This window comes from Rhipicephalus sanguineus, chromosome 8 (assembly GCF_013339695.2).
Source record: "Rhipicephalus sanguineus isolate Rsan-2018 chromosome 8, BIME_Rsan_1.4, whole genome shotgun sequence".
Taxonomy (NCBI): domain Eukaryota; kingdom Metazoa; phylum Arthropoda; class Arachnida; order Ixodida; family Ixodidae; genus Rhipicephalus; species Rhipicephalus sanguineus.
This window is the reverse complement of record NC_051183.1, coordinates 99,331,095-99,350,521: the sequence shown is the minus strand read 5'-3', so window position 1 is coordinate 99,350,521 and position 19,427 is coordinate 99,331,095. Positions and strand designations below refer to the sequence as shown.

General features: G+C 50.0%; 1 protein-coding gene across 1 annotated transcript; it reads left to right on the top strand.

Annotated features, from left to right (window-relative positions):
- Positions 1–11,296: 11,296 nt before the first annotated feature.
- Positions 11,297–17,370, top strand: LOC119402248 (uncharacterized). The gene is made up of 2 exons (XM_037669380.2): positions 11,297–11,808; positions 16,486–17,370. The coding sequence occupies exons 1-2, from the start codon at positions 11,403–11,405 to the stop codon at positions 16,671–16,673; spliced, it is 594 nt and encodes a 197-aa protein (XP_037525308.1). The 5' UTR covers positions 11,297–11,402; the 3' UTR covers positions 16,674–17,370.
- Positions 17,371–19,427: the final 2,057 nt, after the last annotated feature.

Here is a 19,427-nt window from a genome sequence, read left to right as displayed (position 1 = left end):
CTACTCAATTGCAGTACGTGTTTGTCACTGCAACCTCTTTTGAAACATAAACCAAGTTCCCTTTTCAACATGATACCGTAAATGGTGTTTCCCCAGAGCGCACGAGCTTAGCTGAACTGAAAGTTGAGCTAAATGGTCGGAATTCATCGTAAAGAGATCGGCGCGCAGGCGCGAACACAATGATATTGTCACGTGGTCGTGACGTCGACGAAGACAGCAGTCGGCGTTTGCAGAATGAAACTGTTTATTTGGGCCGAACTTGTGGCCGGGAAAATTAGAACTAGAACTACAGCAATACACGCTGTACAATGATAGCGGCGAACAGGGCGTCGTCCGTCGATCAACTGACAAGCGGCGAAGTGCGTCGGCTTTTATACAGGTGCTATCGAACTTTCCAGCGATATCGCTGTTGGCGGCGTTATCTCTCGACAAAGCTGGAACATTCTCGTGCGGCGCGCAATCTTAACGGATTGTTCCAAAACAATCGCGAAGCTTCCTACACATCACGGCGAGGCCTGCGCAGCGCGTTGCCCACAGTCTTTGTGGGTGAAGCTTCAACTCATGAAATATAAGACTTGCGGCATTGCCCCCCTCTGAAAAAGCATCGTCCCGATGCTTAAAAACAGAACATGAATACATGCAATACTAAAGAAAAACTAATAAAGAAAGCAAACATTAGAGTCCTCAGGTGCGTTAACGAGTATAGTACGGTTTAAGGCGCACCACATGCACGACCTCGGGTCGAGCTCGGCGCCTCTGAGAGTTCGTGATGCCGTCGGGGACAACCTCGTAGTCGAGTGCGCCGAGACGTCGAAGTACCCTGTACGGTCCGAAGTATCGTCGAAGAAGCTTCTCGCTTAGTCCGCGTCGTCGTATTGGCGTCCAGACCCAGACACGGTCGCCGGGCTGGTACTCGACGAAGCGTCGTCGAAGATTGTAGCGACGGCTGTCGGTGTGCTGCTGGGTCTTGATGCGCAGGCGGGCCAGCTGTCGAGCTTCTTCGGCACGTTGTAAGTAAGCGGCGGCGTCGACATTTTCTTCGTCGGTGACGTTGGGTAGCATGGCGTCGAGCGTTGTCGCCGGGCTCCTTCCGTAGACCAACTTGTACGGCGTCATCTGCGTCGTTTCTTGGACGGCCGTGTTGTAAGCGAAGGTCACGTACGGAAGGACGGCGTCCCACGTCTTGTGCTCAACGTCGACGTACATGGCCAGCATGTCGGCGATGGTCTTATTTAGACGCTCGGTGAGGCCATTGGTCTGCGGGTGGTAGGCGGTGGTGCGGCGGTGGCTCGTCTCGCTGTATTTTAAGATCGCCTGAGTTAGGTCCGCAGTAAAGGCGGTACCTCTGTCTGTGATGAGGACCTCTGGGGCGCCATGACGCAAGACGATGTTCTCCACGAAGAACTTGGCTACCTCGGCGGCACTGCCTTTGGGCAATGCCTTTGTCTCGGCGTAGCGGGTGAGGTAGTCAGTTGCTACGACGATCCACTTGTTGCCGGAAGTCGACGTCGGGAACGGCCCCAGTAGGTCCATCCCGATTTGCTGGAACGGCCGGTGAGGTGGTTCGATTGGCTGCAGAAGTCCCGCTGGCCTAGTCGGCGGTGTCTTCCGTCGCTGGCAATCTCGGCAAGTCTTGACGTAGTGGGCGACGTCGGCAGCAAGGCGTGGCCAGTAGTACTTTTCCTGTATTCTGGCAAGCGTGCGGGAAACACCAAGGTGTCCAGCCGTCGGGTCGTCGTGTAGGGCCTGGAGGACTTCTGGTCGCAATGATGAGGGCACGACAAGAAGATAGTCTGTTCGAAGTGGCGAGAAGTTCTTTTTTAGGAGAACGCCGTTCCGTAAGAAAAACGACGACAGTCCTCGCTTGAATACCTTCGGAACAACGGCGGTCTTGCACTGGAGGTACTCCATAAGGCCCCCCAGTTCCGCGTCGGCTCGTTGCCTTTCGGCGAAGTCGTCGGCACTTATAGTTCCAAGGAAGCAGTCATCGTCGTCGTCTTGCGGCGGCGCGTCGACGGGGGCACGAGAGAGGCAGTCGGCGTCAGAGTGTTTTCGTCCGGACTTGTACACGACGGTAATGTCGAATTCTTGAAGCCTCAGACTCCATCGTGCGAGACGACCTGAAGGGTCCTTCAAGTTAGCTAGCCAACATAAGGCGTGATGGTCACTGACAACTTTGAAGGGCCTGCCATAGAGGTAGGGGCGAAACTTTGACGTAGCCCAGATGATGGCGAGGCATTCCCTTTCTGTTGTGGAATAGTTGGCTTCTGCCTTGGATAATGACCGGCTAGCGTAACTGATAACCCTTTCAAGCCCGTCCGTCTTTTGCACAAGGACGGCACCGAGTCCTACGCTGCTTGCGTCGGTGTGTATTTCAGTATCGGCGCAATCGTCGAAATGCGCAAGTATGGGTGGCGTCTGCAGGCGTCGTTTAAGTTCCTCAAATGCTTGCATTTGCTCCGGTTCCCACCTGAATTCCACGTTAGTCTTCGTGAGAAGCGTGAGTGGTTCGGCGATGCGTGAAAAGTTTTTGACGAAGCGTCTGTAATAGGCGCATAAGCCGAGAAATCGGCGCACGGCCTTCTTGTCGGTGGGAGGCGCGAAGTCGGCGATGGCCGCTGTTTTCCGCGGGTCTGGGCGCACTCCAGACTTGCTGATCACATGACCGAGAAACAGGAGCTCGTCGTATGCGAATCGGCACTTTTCTGGCTTCAGGGTCAGTCCAGAGGACTTGATTGCTTGAAGTACTGCCTCAAGCCGCCGGAGATGCTCGTCGAAGGTCGAGGAAAACACGACGACGTCGTCCAAATACACAAGGCACGTCTGCCACTTCAATCCAGCCAGTACGGTGTCCATGACGCGCTGGAACGTCGCAGGTGCCGCGCAAAGACCGAAAGGCATGACCTTGAACTCAAAGAGGCCGTCGGGTGTTATAAAAGCGGTCTTTTCTCGGTCTCTTTCATCTACTTCGACCTGCCAATAGCCGGTCTTGAGGTCCATCGACGAAAAGTACGTTGCGTTGTGAAGTCGATCCAGGGTGTCGTCTATCCGTGGGAGGGGGTACACGTCCTTCTTCGTGATTTTATTCAGGCGCCGATAATCAACGCAGAAGCGCAGTGTCCCGTCCTTCTTCTTCACTAATACCACGGGTGACGCCCACGGACTCTTTGAAGGCTGGATGATATCGTCGCGTAGCATTTCGTCGACTTGTTTCTTTATGGCCTCACGTTCTCGCGTCGAAACTCTGTAGGGGCTCTGTCGGAGTGGTCGAGAATTTTCTTCTGTTATAATGCGGTGCTTAGCAAGGGGCGTTTGTCGGACCCGCGAGGACGACGAGAAACAGTGCTTGTATTGCAGGAGCAGGGTTTTGAGCTGGTCTTGCTTGACCTTCGGAAGGCTCGGGTTGACGTCAAAATCCGGTTCGGGACCTCTATTTGTCGAAGCAGGTTCGGCCGCATCGAAGAGGGCGAAAGCATCGCTGGCGGCTACACATTCGTCGATGTAGGCAACCGTCGTACCCATGTTGAGGTGCCTATATTCGTGGCTGAAGTTTGTCAGCAGTACCGTTGCTTTACCGTCATGCAGCTCGGCGATACCTCTTGCGACGCAAATTTGACGATTCAGGAGTAGTTGCTGATCGCCATCGATTACGCCTTCAAGGTTTGCAGGTTTTTCAGTGCCGACGGAAATAATGACGCTGGAGCGCGGCGGAACGGTCACCTGCTCTTCTATCACATTCAGTGCATGGTTCCCTGGCGTCGGGTGGGGCGGGAGCGCTTTGTCTGAGGTTAGTGTTATCGACTCAGACCTCAGGTCGATAACGGCGCCGTGGTCACTTAGGAAGTCCATTCCGAGTATCACATCCCTGGAGCAGTTTTGTAGGATTACAAAGCTCGCAGGATAAGTGTGGTTATTGATGGTGACTCTCGCCGTGCAGACACCAATCGGTGTTATCAGGTGGCCTCCAGCTGTCCGGATTTCGGGTCCACTCCAAGCGGTCTTTACTTTCTTCAGCTTGGTGGCGAATGGCCCACTGACGACGGAATAGTCGGCTCCGGTGTCGACGAGAGCTGTGATGCTGTGGCCGTCGATAAGGACATCGAGGTCGGTAGTTCGTCGTCTTGCGTTGCGGTTAGGTCGTGGCGTCGGATCACGGCTTCGTCGATTTGTCCCGCTGTTTCTACGTTGCGTCGTCAGGTTTTCTTCGGGCCGCGAAGTTTCGTCGTGAGGGCTCCGTCCGGTTTGCGTCGTGTTCTGAAGGTCTCGTCGCGTTGTCGTCGTCGGCGGCCGCGGAGGATCTTCGGCATTTCGTCGTACAGCAACCGCACCTCCATCGGTTGCTGCCCTTAGTTTCCCGGATACGGGCTAGGCGACCGGCCCCGGTTTGGGCCAGTGTACTGCCGGCGGTGCGGTGACATGTAGCGGCCGGGCGACGGCGAGCGGGAAGCTCGTCGTTCTTCCCACTGTGTTCCGGTGAGGTAGTCGTCGATGTCGCGAGGCCGTTCGCCTGGCTGCGGGCGCGGCGCGTTAACGGCGAATCCGCGTAGCCCCATCTGTCGATACTGGCATCGGCGGTATGTGTGGCCGGCTTCCCCGCAGTGATAGCAGAGCGGCCGGTTGTCAGGGGCACGCCAAACGTCGGTCTTTCGGGGGGCGCAGCGTTGTCCTGTCGGCGGGCGATATGGCGTCGGTGGTGGTGGCGGCGGTGCCTGGCGGCGGAACTGCTGCGGCGACGCGGCGTCTTGACGTGGGCGAGGGGGTGGGGCGTTGCGTCGGGCTGCAGCAGCATAGCTCATGGCTTCCGGCTGAGCCTGCGGTGCTTCGGGAATTCCAAGCGATTGCCGGACTTCCTCGCGGACAACGTCGGCGATTGAATGCACTTGATGCTGCGGCGAAGGTAACAGTTTGCGCAGCTCTTCCCGCACAATCGCTCTGATGGTGTCACGCAGGTCATCAGACTGCAGCGCCTGAACCTCCCCGTAGGTCGTCGTAGGAATGCGGCGGTTGTACTGCTTAGTGCGGATTTCTAGTGCCTTTTCGATTGTGGTGGCCTCTGAAAGGAATTCCGAGACCGTCTTCGGCGGGTTGCGCACAAGTCCGGCGAAGAGTTCTTCCTTCACTCCCCGCATCAGGAAGCGAACTTTCTTTTCTTCGGACATGGCGGGATCGGCATGGCGGAATAGTCGAGTCATTTCTTCGGTGTACAGTCCGACGTTTTCATTGGGGAGCTGTACACGGGTCTCGAGAAGGGTTTCAGCCCTTTCTTTCCGGATGACGCTCGTGAAGGTGTTGAGAAATCCGGTGCGGAAGAGGTCCCATGATGTTAGCGTGGACTCTCGATTCTCGAACCAGGTCCTTGCGCCATCTTGAAGGGCGAAGTAGACATGGCGTAGCTTCTCGTCGCAGTCCCAGTTGTTGAACGTGGAGACTCGGTCGTATGCCTCCAGCCAGCTTTCTGGATCCTCGCATGGTGATCCGCGGAATGTCGGCGGCTCCCTCGGTTGATGCATGACGACCGTTGTAGGCGCCACAGCGGTTGTCATTGTGGCTGTTGTCTTCTTCGTTGTGATCCTGGTCTTGTCCGGTAGGGGTCCGTATTGTGGGGGTAGTCCTTCCAGTCTGCGGCTGGCTCGACTGCCGCTGATGGTGTCGGTGTCTTCTTCGCGACGTGGGCTGGGTTCAAGGCTTGTCGGGGGCGTCCGGAACATGAACGAGCAGCACCTCCACCAGATGTCACGTGGTCGTGACGTCGACGAAGACAGCAGTCGGCGTTTGCAGAATGAAACTGTTTATTTGGGCCGAACTTGTGGCCGGGAAAATTAGAACTAGAACTACAGCAATACACGCTGTACAATGATAGCGGCGAACAGGGCGTCGTCCGTCGATCAACTGACAAGCGGCGAAGTGCGTCGGCTTTTATACAGGTGCTATCGAACTTTCCAGCGATATCGCTGTTGGCGGCGTTATCTCTCGACAAAGCTGGAACATTCTCGTGCGGCGCGCAATCTTAACGGATTGTTCCAAAACAATCGCGAAGCTTCCTACACATCACGGCGAGGCCTGCGCAGCGCGTTGCCCACAGTCTTTGTGGGTGAAGCTTCAACTCATGAAATATAAGACTTGCGGCAATATTGAGCACAATAACGAGGACACGTTATGCACAGGAATAGCTAGCACAACAGCGTTGTTTCACTTTTTTTTTTTTCAGCGCCGAGTGCCTCTCGCCAGTGTGTTGTCAAAATAGTACATTCGGGCTGAGGCTAATCTTAATTAATTACTGGCACTGCATCTTTTGCGAGTTTTGATGCTCTTTGTTTATTACCGCTCAAATCGTCAAACGCGCATGTGCAGTGAGAAAGAGGGCGGGCAGCACTGTACGCAAGCACTGTGCAAGGGTCACTCATCGTAAATAGTAACGTTGTCTGACGCTTCGTTCTGCGTACTATAAGAGGTATGCTGAACATGAGAGAGAGTTGCTTATTGGTCAACTCTATAACTGACAGTGCTGCTTGTTTACATGTGTACTGCTGCATTCACGACTGCGAATAAACAATGTAAGCGTACTTGCTTGGCGTGTTTTTTGCCAGTTGAGGCCTCTCGGTCACCTGACGACATAACAGAAATGTTTGTAGTAACGTTAGGGTGCCGCGCGCGCGAATACAACCGGACAGCAGTGAATAAAGCCCAGAACCAACGGGCGAGCACCATCTCAGCACCATTTCTTTGTTATGATTTTGTGTAGTGTGTGTCGTGTGAAGAGAGCACGTGCGTATGTCATTTATAATTACTATTAAATAATTTGTTTGTAAACAAGGAAAGCTCGTTGCCTCTCTTCCGTCCCGGCCCCAGCACGAATCCTTTCGTGTAGAAGTTGTTGAGATGCGTAGCCAAGAGGGGGCGAGCGAGTGTAGGTAGTGACCTCCCCTCTTTGGCGGTCGATAGAAAGGGGGAACATCTCATTGCCATGGAAAGACTTCCTTTCGAACAATTAGGCCTTGCCCCCTCCCCCCTCCCCGAAAAAAAATCCTGGCTACGTGCCTGATTTATGACGTTACTGCGCGATCAGACGGGCTCTCGCGAAAACCTGTTGAAAATAATTACTGGAGTGGCAATTATTTCTCAAGAGTGAAGCCGTGCCCACCAAAAGATAGTGGCTGCGGCCATAGTAGGGGCACGATAAACATCGGCGTTTGGCAAAGGAGAGGGATCGTTTTTCTCGCACGCCAGATGAGTTTCATGAGGCAACTTTTACGGGCCAAATACTGCTCCAAGTGTGTCTGTGTTACTAGTTTTCGTTAGCAAGCCTCGAAGTCATGGCAAATTTTATTTGAGATCGAGTCACCAGTACTTTCGATGGGTTACTTTCATCGGCAAGAAGGATCTTTTATTTTATAATTAACGTAGTATTTACACTAACAGATCAAATCCATTTGATCTCTAAGTAGGCACCACAAGAAAAGAGCATGTTTCCGAGCTCTTGGTGGGCAAAAGCTGGCTTCACTTTTGCTGGCACGGCGTTGCGAAGGGCTTCCACTCCACAATCCTTGTGCAGCATGCCCTCCCCTCTCCTTGCTGACGGCGTTCTGCCCTTTCCGCGCCTCCTCTTCCTCCTCGTTCCGACTGCAGCTCGTCGTCGCAAACAGCATTGCGATTATTCGTGTTTTATTGATGTTTGTGCGTTACAATACCCTTTGAGGTCAGTTTTCGACATAAAGGCTGACGTTTCGAGAAAAAACAAACAGAACGGTTTCAGTGATCACGTTTTTACTTTTGTGATTACCAACAGTTTATATTAATTTGCCAGTCCCACTTGCATTACCTTGGGTGTTTCTGCCGTTGAGGTCACGAAATTCGCTCCGTGTTGAGCTGCCCACGGCCGGGGAGCCGGAATGTAATGCCCATATTGCGGTGACGAATATTCGTGAACCGAGCGCTGTTGAGAACCCTTGGAGTCGGTATGGGGGATCGCTGTGCTGTGAGTTCTTATGAAATGCTGAGCAGTGGGTATTACCAGTGCTACGCACAATGTGCGGCCTGCGCCCAAGAAGTCTTCACATTTCTGCGATCGCCGCATCAACTGCGGCGAGTTTCAGTCATTTCAGCGTCAAACTCTAAGACTGGATAATCCAATTAACCTACGCGTTACACGCGGCAGGGGCGACGCAGCGGCACGGAACGGTTCGCGGTGCAATCGGATGGGTCTCGCTTTCGTTCTGTTTTTTTTTTTTTTGTCTCGTTAAAGGGACACTAAAGAGAAACAATTAATTGGTTTAGATTGATTATGTGTGCTCGGAGAACTCTTGTGCAGTTTATTTCACCACCGTAGGTTTATTATTAGAGGAGAAAACCCAAGTTCAAAGTTTCATTTTTAAATTCCGCGCTGAACTTTGTAATTCGTGACGTAAAAGATTTCAAAGAGCATTTAACGTATTTTGGGGCCACTGGCTCGACAAAATTTCCACATACTCGTTATGTCAAGTCTCTGGCCCCCTCAGAGGACAATGTACTTCGATTTAACCGATTAGGAACTACGTAGGCCCAAGCAGGCGCCGTCAAAAATATGTGACGTCATGGCAAATGGTGCGGGAATTCCGAGGTGGCGTCGCCACCTGTACTTTTTTTTTTTTTGCGCGTTTTCTCGCCTATTAAGCGTCTTCTCGCAGCAAGCGTGGTGTTTTTGGTATCGTGGAACACTACTTTACTAATGCGAGAAAAATCGTTTTGATCTTTAGTGTCCCTTTAAAATGCTTTCGCGAAGCGCACTCAGCTTACTTAGGGGCAACCAAGGGACCGTTGAAGATTTCACCGCAGGGGGCGGAAACAGGTGGCGACACTGAGTAGTATGGCGTACTGGCTAGTGATGCAGAACTATCGGTAAATTGACTATCGATAGTATCGATAGTTTTTTTTTGAAACTATCGATAGTGTAGACAAACTATCGATAGTACTACTATCGACAAACTATCGATAGTGCAATCAGTAGCACCATGGTAAATATTCCTAGCGATATTACTGCCACGCGTGTTTATTGCTTTGTTTTGATGTATTCGGGTTTCGCCCACAAAGACTGTTAGCAACGTTTGACGCAGACCCCGCCGTAATGTTTGAGAAGCTTCACGACTGGTTGAGATCATTCTGTTAAGGTTACGCGCCGGACGCGAATAGTCAAGTTTATTCGAGAGCTTACGCGAGCACCAACGATAACGCTGTAATGTTCGATGACTGATGTATAAAAGACGACGCTTTCCACCGATGATCAGATTACTCGACGGCCGACGACTGTTCTCGGCGCTCTTAGTGCGCAGCCTGTATCGCTTGTATTTTGAGTTTTTATTTCCTGGTCACAAGATCACCCCAGTAAAGAGCTCCATATTTCCCAGTCTTGTTGCAGCATTATTCACCGTCACAACCACGTAACAATACTAATACTACCGATAGTGGTGTGAATAATGATGCTGTTGCGGGTCGCCCATATTGACAAAATATTTGTGATAGCCTACTATCAGCGTCGCTTAATTTATGAGCAATTCTTGGCAAAGGAAAGAAATTATTTCTTCAGTGAAAAGGGCGGAATATGTCCATGAATAAATCAATAAATTCACACCTTACAATTAACAAACTTAGTTCATGATATTTTTTTGTTTTGAAATCATAAAGTGCAATATAAATTTGAAGCTGCGCAGTTCCACTACATGTAACGCCTTTCTTTCCGCTAAAACGGAATAGTTTGACTTTATGATCATGTGTCACCAAAGCACCCAGGTGAAGAACACAAGCATGTCAACTTTGTTGCTCTTCAGCCTGCTCCTCTGGCTCCCCTATGTACCACGCGCGCGGGGAACCAAGTTTATTCTGCAATGAGTCCGTGCTGTTGGTTTTATAGTATCGATAGTACCATCGAATTTTTTACTATCGATAGCGCTATCGATAGTATTTTTACTATCGATAGTTCGATAGTTACTCAGCTATCGATAGTATCGATAGTGCCATCGATAGTTCTGCATCACTAGTACTGGCACGGCCGCTGGATGAAAAAGCGCTTTTTCATCCAGCGTCCGTGGTACTGGAATAGGGTAGTGTGCCGTCTGGCGCCGAAAACGTGGCTCTTTTTGCGATGTCGGCCTTCGGCGCCAGAGCACACCGTACTGCTGTGTCGCCACCCGTCGTAGCCCTCTGAAGCAATTTATGAAAAGCTGAGATACGAAGCCTCCGAGATCCGTAGTTGTAGTTGCCGCGTTGGTCGTGCGTGCACGTGAGAAACTTGTTGATTGTCCCCTTCTGTTTCTCATGACGCGCTAGCGAATTTTTTCGTGTGCATGGCAGACTCATTGTTTTAGGAAGCCTGATGCATTCTAGTTTATGCAGAACGATTGGAATTACGGCCTTATTCACATATGACAAATCCAACACCCCGAATAGATCGCGGTGCGTTTAGTTGCATTCCTGCGCTTTGGTGCCTCGTTGAGGAGTAAAATCTCTAAAGAAATGGAGCAGCATTCGTCATTGAGCGTTGTATTTTTTCTGTCCAAAACCTTGCGACCGCTCCCTGGTTTATGCAAGTGACGGGTGGTTGTGCAACTCACCTGATGCTGTTAATGTTATGCTTCCGGACCTCCTCGTGTGTTTCGTCGCATAACTTCAAATTAGTGTGATAGCTAGACAGGCGTATACATATGCATGGAATGAACAGCGATGTGCTTTTTTTATGCCTTTTGCAATCAAAACAGTAAGCATGTAGACGATCCGGGACGCTGCTCTGCGATAGGAATTGTGCAAGCTCAGACGACGCAGAAGCATCTTTATTTATTGCAGTATTGCATTCAAATGTGTTTAAGTGTTTAAATCTTGCAAATATGTTTAGTTTCAATTGTATTACGTGGCCATTTGACTCAAGAAGGGCAGAAATTTTCTTAATGCCAATTTAAATTTTGCGCGCAGGACACACCGTTCGATTGTGGCGTCGCTTGGTGGCGTCATCGCCAAAGTGGCCACCGTTCTCCCATTGGTTTGCTGCGCTGCGAACATGGCTGCGAAGACGACACACTAACCAATTTTAGTACACCATAACTGTAGTTGTAGTACGGTGTGCTTCTAGCACCGCTGGCTGTCATCTCAAAAAGAACCACGTTTTCGGCGCCAGACGACACACTACCGTATTCCAGTACGCCCATGGAGGAAGAAAAACTCAGGAGAGGCCCTGTTTCATGCCCTGCTGTATCCCAATGCATTGCGAAAAAGGTGGCGGAAGTGACGTCAAATTTATGCCGCGACGCGGCGCCACTGCCTCACAGAGGGCATCGTTCGTTTGCGTATTGAAACGTTGAAATGGTTGAAACGCCCGCGCAGTGTTCGACGAGCAGCTTGTTTGTGTGAGTTAGCGGAAGCGTTGTCTCAGGACGACTATGCCTAACTGTTGTTGCGTGCCGGGGTGCCGTTCCGGCTACAAGGGAACGACCAAGAAGGTGTCGCTGTTTTCTCTACCGCTAGACAAGGAGCTGCGCGAGAAATGGAAGCGGGCCATACCGCGGCAGGAGAGCGGCGGCTTCAACTTCGACTCGAAGTACACGCGTGTGTGCGCTCACCATTTCCACGCCTCGGACATTGTCACTGCGTACGATATTAGCATCAACGGCGTCGTCGTGTCCCTGGAACGCGAAAAGCCAACGCTGAAGGCTGACGCCGTTCCAAGGATTTTCAAAGGTCTTCCATCGTGTAGGACGCGCAAACCTCGGACCCGCTCGCCACGCGAACGACCACGGGAGCCGTCGCCCTGTTCTGACCGCACCGGTGCTGTATCAGCGAATGACGGTATGTAAGCGTTCGGCATGCTTACGTCAGAACCATTATGTGTGGCTTGCTTTTCTTGCTGTGTGATATAGCAGCTGCAAATACAGTTGCCTTCTGGTCACTTTGGAGGGCAACGGCAGAGCCCGTTAATTTTAGACCGCGTGACTTCGTTTTACCAGAGTTAACAGAGGTTGTGCCGGCCGTCGTTTCAGATAATTCGGCTGGTTTGCGCCACAGAAAGCGGTTATGCGCCCGGAGAGCTCTCCGCATTCGAAGTGCTGACGTCACCAAGCGGCGGCGGGAATCTGGTTTCCCCCGTTCCCGGCAGCGCGCTTGAGTGCGTCGCGCAGGTAGCCAGCCTAGCGCAGGGAACAACTCAAACACAGATGCATACGTGCATACAACTTGAAACACACGTCACTGGTCGTCATTAAGACAGTCGCGGCATTTCGCGGCATTTCGCTGAGTAAAGAAACACAATCGGCGGAAGAAACCTGCGATAATACTAATATGATCAGTTATGTTTGAATGAAATATCAGCATCTAGCGAGGAAACGTTCCACTGAAAAGCGCACTATATTTAATGACGGAAAGACAAGCACTGCGGCGGCACTCCCGCCCGTCAGTTTGTTTCTTGCTGCCTCACGTGGTAGTACGTCGGACCTCTCAGTGCAGTGTACCGTTTTTCCGAAGTTGCGAGAACGTCGTGCGCGCTGCAGCGTGTGTGCGGCATTGAATTCGTCATACCGAACAAGCGCTGTGTCCTTCAGTGCAGTCGCAATTAGGAATTGGAAGTGCAAGGTGCGCGTTTTACGATTTACCTAAGACGCGGAGCTGCGCAGAAAACGAGTGCGCGCGATTTGACGTGACAACTTCACTCCTTCACAGTACCCCAGGGTGAGTTTTCCTGCTGAAATTTCTACGTGTACTTGCGAGCGTGATTAGAAGTACGACGGGTCGCCACTTCTGGAAATGCCAGTGACGAGGATGACGAATGACATGACGCTCACAGGAACTGTTCGTGGCCTGGCTGCAACGTAGTTGTCAAATGAAGAAACGCTGTCAGATGGACATTATCGCGATATATTGGGATACGTGGCAGGGTATGTGACTGTCTACGTCACCTTGAAGACACTCAGTTGTGAGAAATGCAGACAAGCATTGACAGTGAATAAAGAAATTTCAGTTTGTGTTGCAGAGAAGCACTGTGACCTCGTCAGAGCATTGGATCGAGGAAGTCTCCTGCTTTCAGCGCTGTTTGTCGCACATGCTTTTGCACGTAATTATGCATTCGTGGAGCAATCACCAAAACAATACGTGCTTTTAAAGTTCTCGAACAGAACTCGCCGTGGAGCTCCTGACCAACGACGAGTCGTCAGATTTTCATACCTGCGACGATGGACGCGCTAGAGAGCTGGTTCCTAAGTACGTCTTACAGTCAGGGCCCCAACTGGAAGGGGGAGGGGGGGGGGGGGAGGGGTGTCTGACAGCCCCCGAAATTTTTTCATGCTTTAACTTTTCAGGTGACTCTAAAATACTCGCACGCCTTCACAGCGACCTCCAGTTGCCAAAGTTGGCCGTTCTACACACAAACACCCCCCGAAAAAAATTCCTGGGTACGGCCCTCCCGTACCCCATTTTGAGAGTGTCTCGATTGTGGGGAGGGAACGCAATAGACTGAAAAAAGAAATATGCGAAGCTTTCCACATCAGGAAGTTTGGCGCTGAATTATGTGTCAGTGAACCTTCTGTGCTGATAACTGATACAGAATTTCATTACCTTGAGAATCTATAATTTCCCGTGTAGCACATGTGTTAAGGTCCTGTTAAGATAAAGAAAGAGGGAGGTGGGGGTGCGTGCTAGATAGTATGTGACATGATGGTGCTTTTTACGCATGCGTGGTGGTGTCCTAGGGAAAACCGCTTTGTAATAAACTTCAGTTGTAAGTCCAGCCTTGTCCTGCGCGTTTCCTTTCTTGTGCTCGTGTTTGAAATTGCTGGAACCCTTCACCACTCATCATGTACGAACTGGCCCAGCAAACCACACTCCTAAACAGGGAATAAGCTCAGTAAAACTGTGTTGAACAGCTTCCTATTCCTCAGATCCTACCCAGTTCTTGTACTTATTCTCAAGAGATAAAAAATATGTCAAAACATGTGAGGTTTATTTGACCGTAAATATTTTCACGCAGTTCCTTCACTCCTCGGAAGGGAATTCTGAGGCGCAAAGCAGGAGCACTGACGAAAGAAAAGACACGGACAAGCGCACAGCAGACGTACACTGCGCTGGCCTTCACTGCTCGGTGGCGAGTTAGAAAGGGAATGGGAAATGGAAGTGAGGGTAAGGAGGAGAGCTGTAGAGGTGAGGAGGAGGGTATACACCATAGCATAGCTATGTACAGTTGCGCTCAATATGACTTGCAACACAGGAGCGCGTGGACTCACGAGTTCAAAGGTGTCGCATGGCTATACACCAGAGCACGCCTGTCTCGCACCCAGGCTGCTGGCGAGCCGAGCGGATACTCTCGCACCCAGACGCCGGGCTGATCGGGCTGCCAAGGCGCGCGCGGGCTGCGCCAAGTAAACAGGGCAAGCTGCAGTTCTGAGGCTTTAAAGTGCGAAGAAGTACCCGGTCACACCGCTTCTGCGTATAAGAGCTCGTCTAGGCACTACTGCGTCGTCTTTGGATGCAAAAACAAGCAGCGCAACAAGAGGATATTAGCGTTGTCTGCGACGATTACGACGCGCCACGGAAATAGTGCTGGTGCGGTGTTTTCAGCTTCGCCGCGAGTGGATAACTGTGATTCAAGCAAAAAAAAAAAAAACAAACAAACTAGGAGCCGAGTGAAAATGCGCGAGTAAGTACACTAACTGCTTGTATTCTGCAGTGTGATGCCCACCTATTTCATTTTGCGAACCTAATTTGCGTGACACCCAGCTGGGTTGAAGGCAGGCGCGAGCTTTGTGTGGGGGTGCACTTCATACCTTTGAGCGTTTCCTTTGACGAAAATCTAGTGCAAGGTAGTGCTTTCAAGCGCAAGCAATCAGCATGCTTTGCCACTTTCAACGTAGTATTAAGCTTTAGTGCTTTTGATGGCATCCACGCCTTCGAGATTTCGTCTTCAAAAGGTAATAAATGGCACGGTGCTCCTCAACAGCTGGCCAGAATTTCGTGCTTTCATTTCAGTGTTTCATTTCCCCAAATTTATTTGGACACGAGACATCCAGCTGCACATAATACATATATTGGCACGTAAGTAAACAGTACTCGCGCCAGTGTTCTTTACGTCGCAGGCGTAGCTAACCGGCTTAACTAAGAGTAGCACAGTTTCGCTTGTAAAGCACCATCGTTACAAGCATGACCGTCGGCAGGATTTTGTCTTGGGGGGGGTGCAAACCCGTATTGCATCGCGGTGGGGAGGCGGGGATCGCTTGTGTGGCTTGGGTAGGGAGCAATTGTTAGTGAGCTTGAGGGGGGCAAGTGCCCCTTTTGCACCCCTCTGCCGACGCCCCTGGTTACAAGAATAAAATCGCGCAGGTAGCTTCCAAAAGGAATCGCTGAACGATACTGCAGGTTATACTCTCTGATAGCACGCTTTGGTGAGCAAGACGCATTATTGTAAGAGCGCTCGTGAAACAAAAATTACGTTCCGCGAAACTACCCGTAAAGCGTACTCTAATTATTACGATATGCATGCTGAAATGATGAGTTTTCACAAAACTTTGTGCACAACTTGTAATATGGGGCAACAAAACATCGTTTCACTCTTTCGCGAGCTGCACTGCAATTACGATGCACGCGTACTACAGCGAGCACGTTTTTTTTTTTTTTACAAATGTAACAGCGTATGTATCTGACGAAGTTGCTTCCGCAGCCCACTCAGCACGTACTGTATACATTGTGGACTTGCATGAGCAAGATGTTCTTGATGTTTCAATAAAATCAGCGAAAATGTCCAGGCTAGAAAAGACGCGAAACACGCTCTCCGACGGGCTGAGTTACGGGAGTTTCACGTTTGCTCTGTGTAGCGTCTGCTGGCGTGGCAGCCCGCGCATGTTGTTTCGTCGCGTGTGCGATAGATGGCGCGACGCGCGATGCAAATATGGCGATGCGCATGGAATTCGATGTGTTCTGGTCTATACAGCTTGAGTTAATTTGCAGAACAAAATTATACTTTCTTATGGGACCATTCCCAAGTTCGATGAACAGCGTTTAGTCGTGGAAATAAGGAACAGTGGAAGTCATCGTGATCTTGAAGCTTGTGTGGCCACGCGCTCCCGTGCTGCAAGTCACATTGAGAGCGACTGTACAGTCACGGCCGGACTAGCAAGGCGCGCAAGACGGAACGCTAGCGCGCCTTTCCAGTCCGGCCGTGGTACAGTATAGCACATCAAGGGGTGGACGGACCAAGGGAATATTAAGGGCTCGTTTCTTTGTTTGATACAAACTTAAGTTTATATAGCAAGAGGCGGGAAAGAGAATGAGGAAGAGTGATGTGAGGGTTAGTAGGAGGCAAATGAGGAGGGAGGGCAGATCAATATAGAAAGATAAAGAAAGAAAGAAGACGTAGAAAGGAGGTAAAGAAAGAACTCGACCTGCGTTCGCCAGGTGGTGGCGCTTGTTTAATTGCCAGTTCCGCTGTTCACTCACATTTCACTGGCGTGGAACCGGCTTTAATTTTTTTTTTACTTTTTGCAGATTTGGCACTGACCAGCGACACGGTGGAAATCAACCGCACGGACGCAGCTTGTCAGACAGACCTCGTGGTTGACAGTGCCGGCTGTGATGAAGTGCGAAGGTTGCAGTGCAAGCTTCGAGCCACGAAGCAGCTGCTTCGGCAGTGCCAAAGAAAGCTTGCCGAATATCGAAAGCAGAGATTGCGCTAACTTGCGTATATGCCTGCGGCCGAATGGTCGTGACAAGTGGCAGCGCTGGCGCTTTGTTGCGAATGCGCGCGGGTTTAATTTCACACAAATGTTAGAAAGCTGGACCTATCGTAGTGTTAACACGAAAGGCGCTCGCCCGGCCACGGCAGCCATATTTCGATAGGGGCGAAGTGCAACAACACACGTTTGCATGGATGGACAGCGTAGCAACGTCAAAGCGGGCACCGCCTTTGCAATAGGTCATTATGGCTCATTTGAGCTACTGCGGTGCCGACCTGTCTCGGATGTTTTGACAAGAGCAATTATGAGTTGCCGTAAACCCTTTCCTGCCCGTCTGGGGAGAGACGGAAGAAGTCGCCCTATATCCCCTCCTCCCTGCCTGACCGCAGGAACTTTGCTGCATCACGGCCGGTCTGGAGGCGCGCGCTAGGAGCAAGCGCGTGCCTCCAGACCGGCCGTGGCTGCATCAACGAGTGCAACGACCCCTCGGCGACAGTGCGTTATTGGCTGGTGTCATGGTGGGTGGTGTGTGTGATTGACTACAATCAAGAACGAGGAGCCAGTCTGAGGGGTTATAGTGGCGGTGCTGAGTGAGACAAGACGCTCTGAGCGCTGGGTTAATGGATCATCAGTTCGCTCGTCGCTGAACTCTTACCTCTTCACTATGTAAATGTGTACAAAAAGTGCCAGTAAATCTGTTTTCATTTTCCCAACTTGCGAGCATCAGTTCCTCAACCCACAGACTCGACGCAACCCTAACGTCGCAACAACTGGTCGCAGCGGTGGAACGGAGCTAAAGCCGGGTCACAACAACGCTTGTGTTTGCGTTATATTTGCGTCTTGATGCTGTTGTCAGAAATCAATCTCCAACAGACAGACATCCTTTCTATGTTTTGTGCTGTGCAATAGGTGGCGCTATTGCATGCTAAAAAGCGGCCCGAGAATTATAAAACATAACTAAAAAATAGGAACATGAAAAGCTCTGCAATATGTAGCATTATCATACGCATAAAAATCATTCTGAACATTATGAAAGAGCCGCCTGCCTCTTTGAATGATATACAGAACAGGAATCTCCACATCGGGTATGTGCATTAATAAATGTCAACGCAACATAAATAACCTTTGCAGTTCATGGCAGTATCGTACGCTTAAAAGGCAATATGAGCACTATGAAACAACTGCCGGACTCTTGGAAGTGATACAAAGTACACACATCTTCACATCTGCTATGTGCAATAAGAACTGTCAACAAATGCAACATAAAAACCTCCGGAATACGTGGCAGTATTGTACGCTTGAAAGTAGTCTGAGAATTATGAAACATAATTGTTGGTCTGCTTGAATGATACACAGAACAGGCATCTTCACATCGGGTTATGTGCATTAATGACTGTCAGTGCAACATAAATCAGCTCTGCAGTACGTGGCAGTACAGTATTGTACGCCTAAAAGGCAATCTGAGCATTGTGAAAGATAACTATACTTGTTTATTTATTATCTCTGTAATTACCTATAGAAAAGCCGCTCGACGAACCTTCATGTGTAGACATGAGAGTTTTTTTTTTTTTTTTCTGGTGAGACTTGAGTATTGAAAATGTCCTATATGCAGAATTTTGCTGTTTGCGTTTATCTCAATGAAGTGCTCAGTGTACCCGCCATGACATTCTCACTTCGGTGACGTTATCTTACAGCTATGCATTGTATTCGCGGTGAAAGAAAAGTGGTGTAGTAGGCTTATTTCACCTGGGCGTTGAGCAATACGCGTTTCTTCGAATGTTATGTGCTGCTGCATAAATTGACCATCGCCTTCATCCCGTTGCCGCCAGTGACCTCTCATGTAGTGGTCAAGTACCAAATAATGTGTCTCTCTTTTTGTGCAATGTACCGCTTACTCTGCTAAATCTGCTTTTTCATTTTGTCTATCAGTAGTGAAGGTAGCATTGCATGTATATCTGAGCATATACAGGGTGTTTCAAGAAATGTGTCCAACCTTCTAAAAAAATCAGGAAAATGCGATATTTGATTGCTGCCTTCAGAATTGGCTTTTCTGTAGTGGCAGGGATTTTAAGATGGTTAAAGAAATTATATGACTGTAATTAAAAAAGTTAAATTAACTTTTTAATTAGTGGAGTTAGGTGGTTGTGTCAAATGGGAGAATTGAAGTTCTTCATGCCAGAAACTCAACCCAACTTTGAGATTCGAAAAAGTGGCATCTAGTATTATTAACGAAGTAATGAAAATCAACCAAATTCAATGGCGAAACCTAAACAGAAACATGGAAGAACGCAACTGCCAGATTCTTCTGAGACGTCCAAAAGGAGTGAATGACTTTTTCTGTAGGCATCTTAAAGGACCCCTGACAGCAAAATTTTTTTTGGTGACTTTTTTACTGTAATTTGTAGCTTTGGGTCTGGTAATCCATAAGTTAAATCGTAAATGCTCTAGCGTATCGTATAACTAATTCTAGCGTAGTTAATTGTGACCATTTTAGCGTCACTTCAAAACGCCCGCCTAAAAACCACAAGAAACTAGCGACCCATGCGGGGAGCGTCAAAGACCACGTGCACTCAAGCTGTGGTGACGTAGAAAGCGCGGTTTTCAAATCGGGGCCCCGCGCGCGGTAGAGATTGAAAGTATGTGGGTGCCTCGGTATGGGTTAAACCAGTGCCTCCTCTATAACTTTCAGTGCCTGGTGGACGGGGAGGAGAACAAAAGGCGCGACCGTCGGCGCGAGTACAACCGTTCACCGCC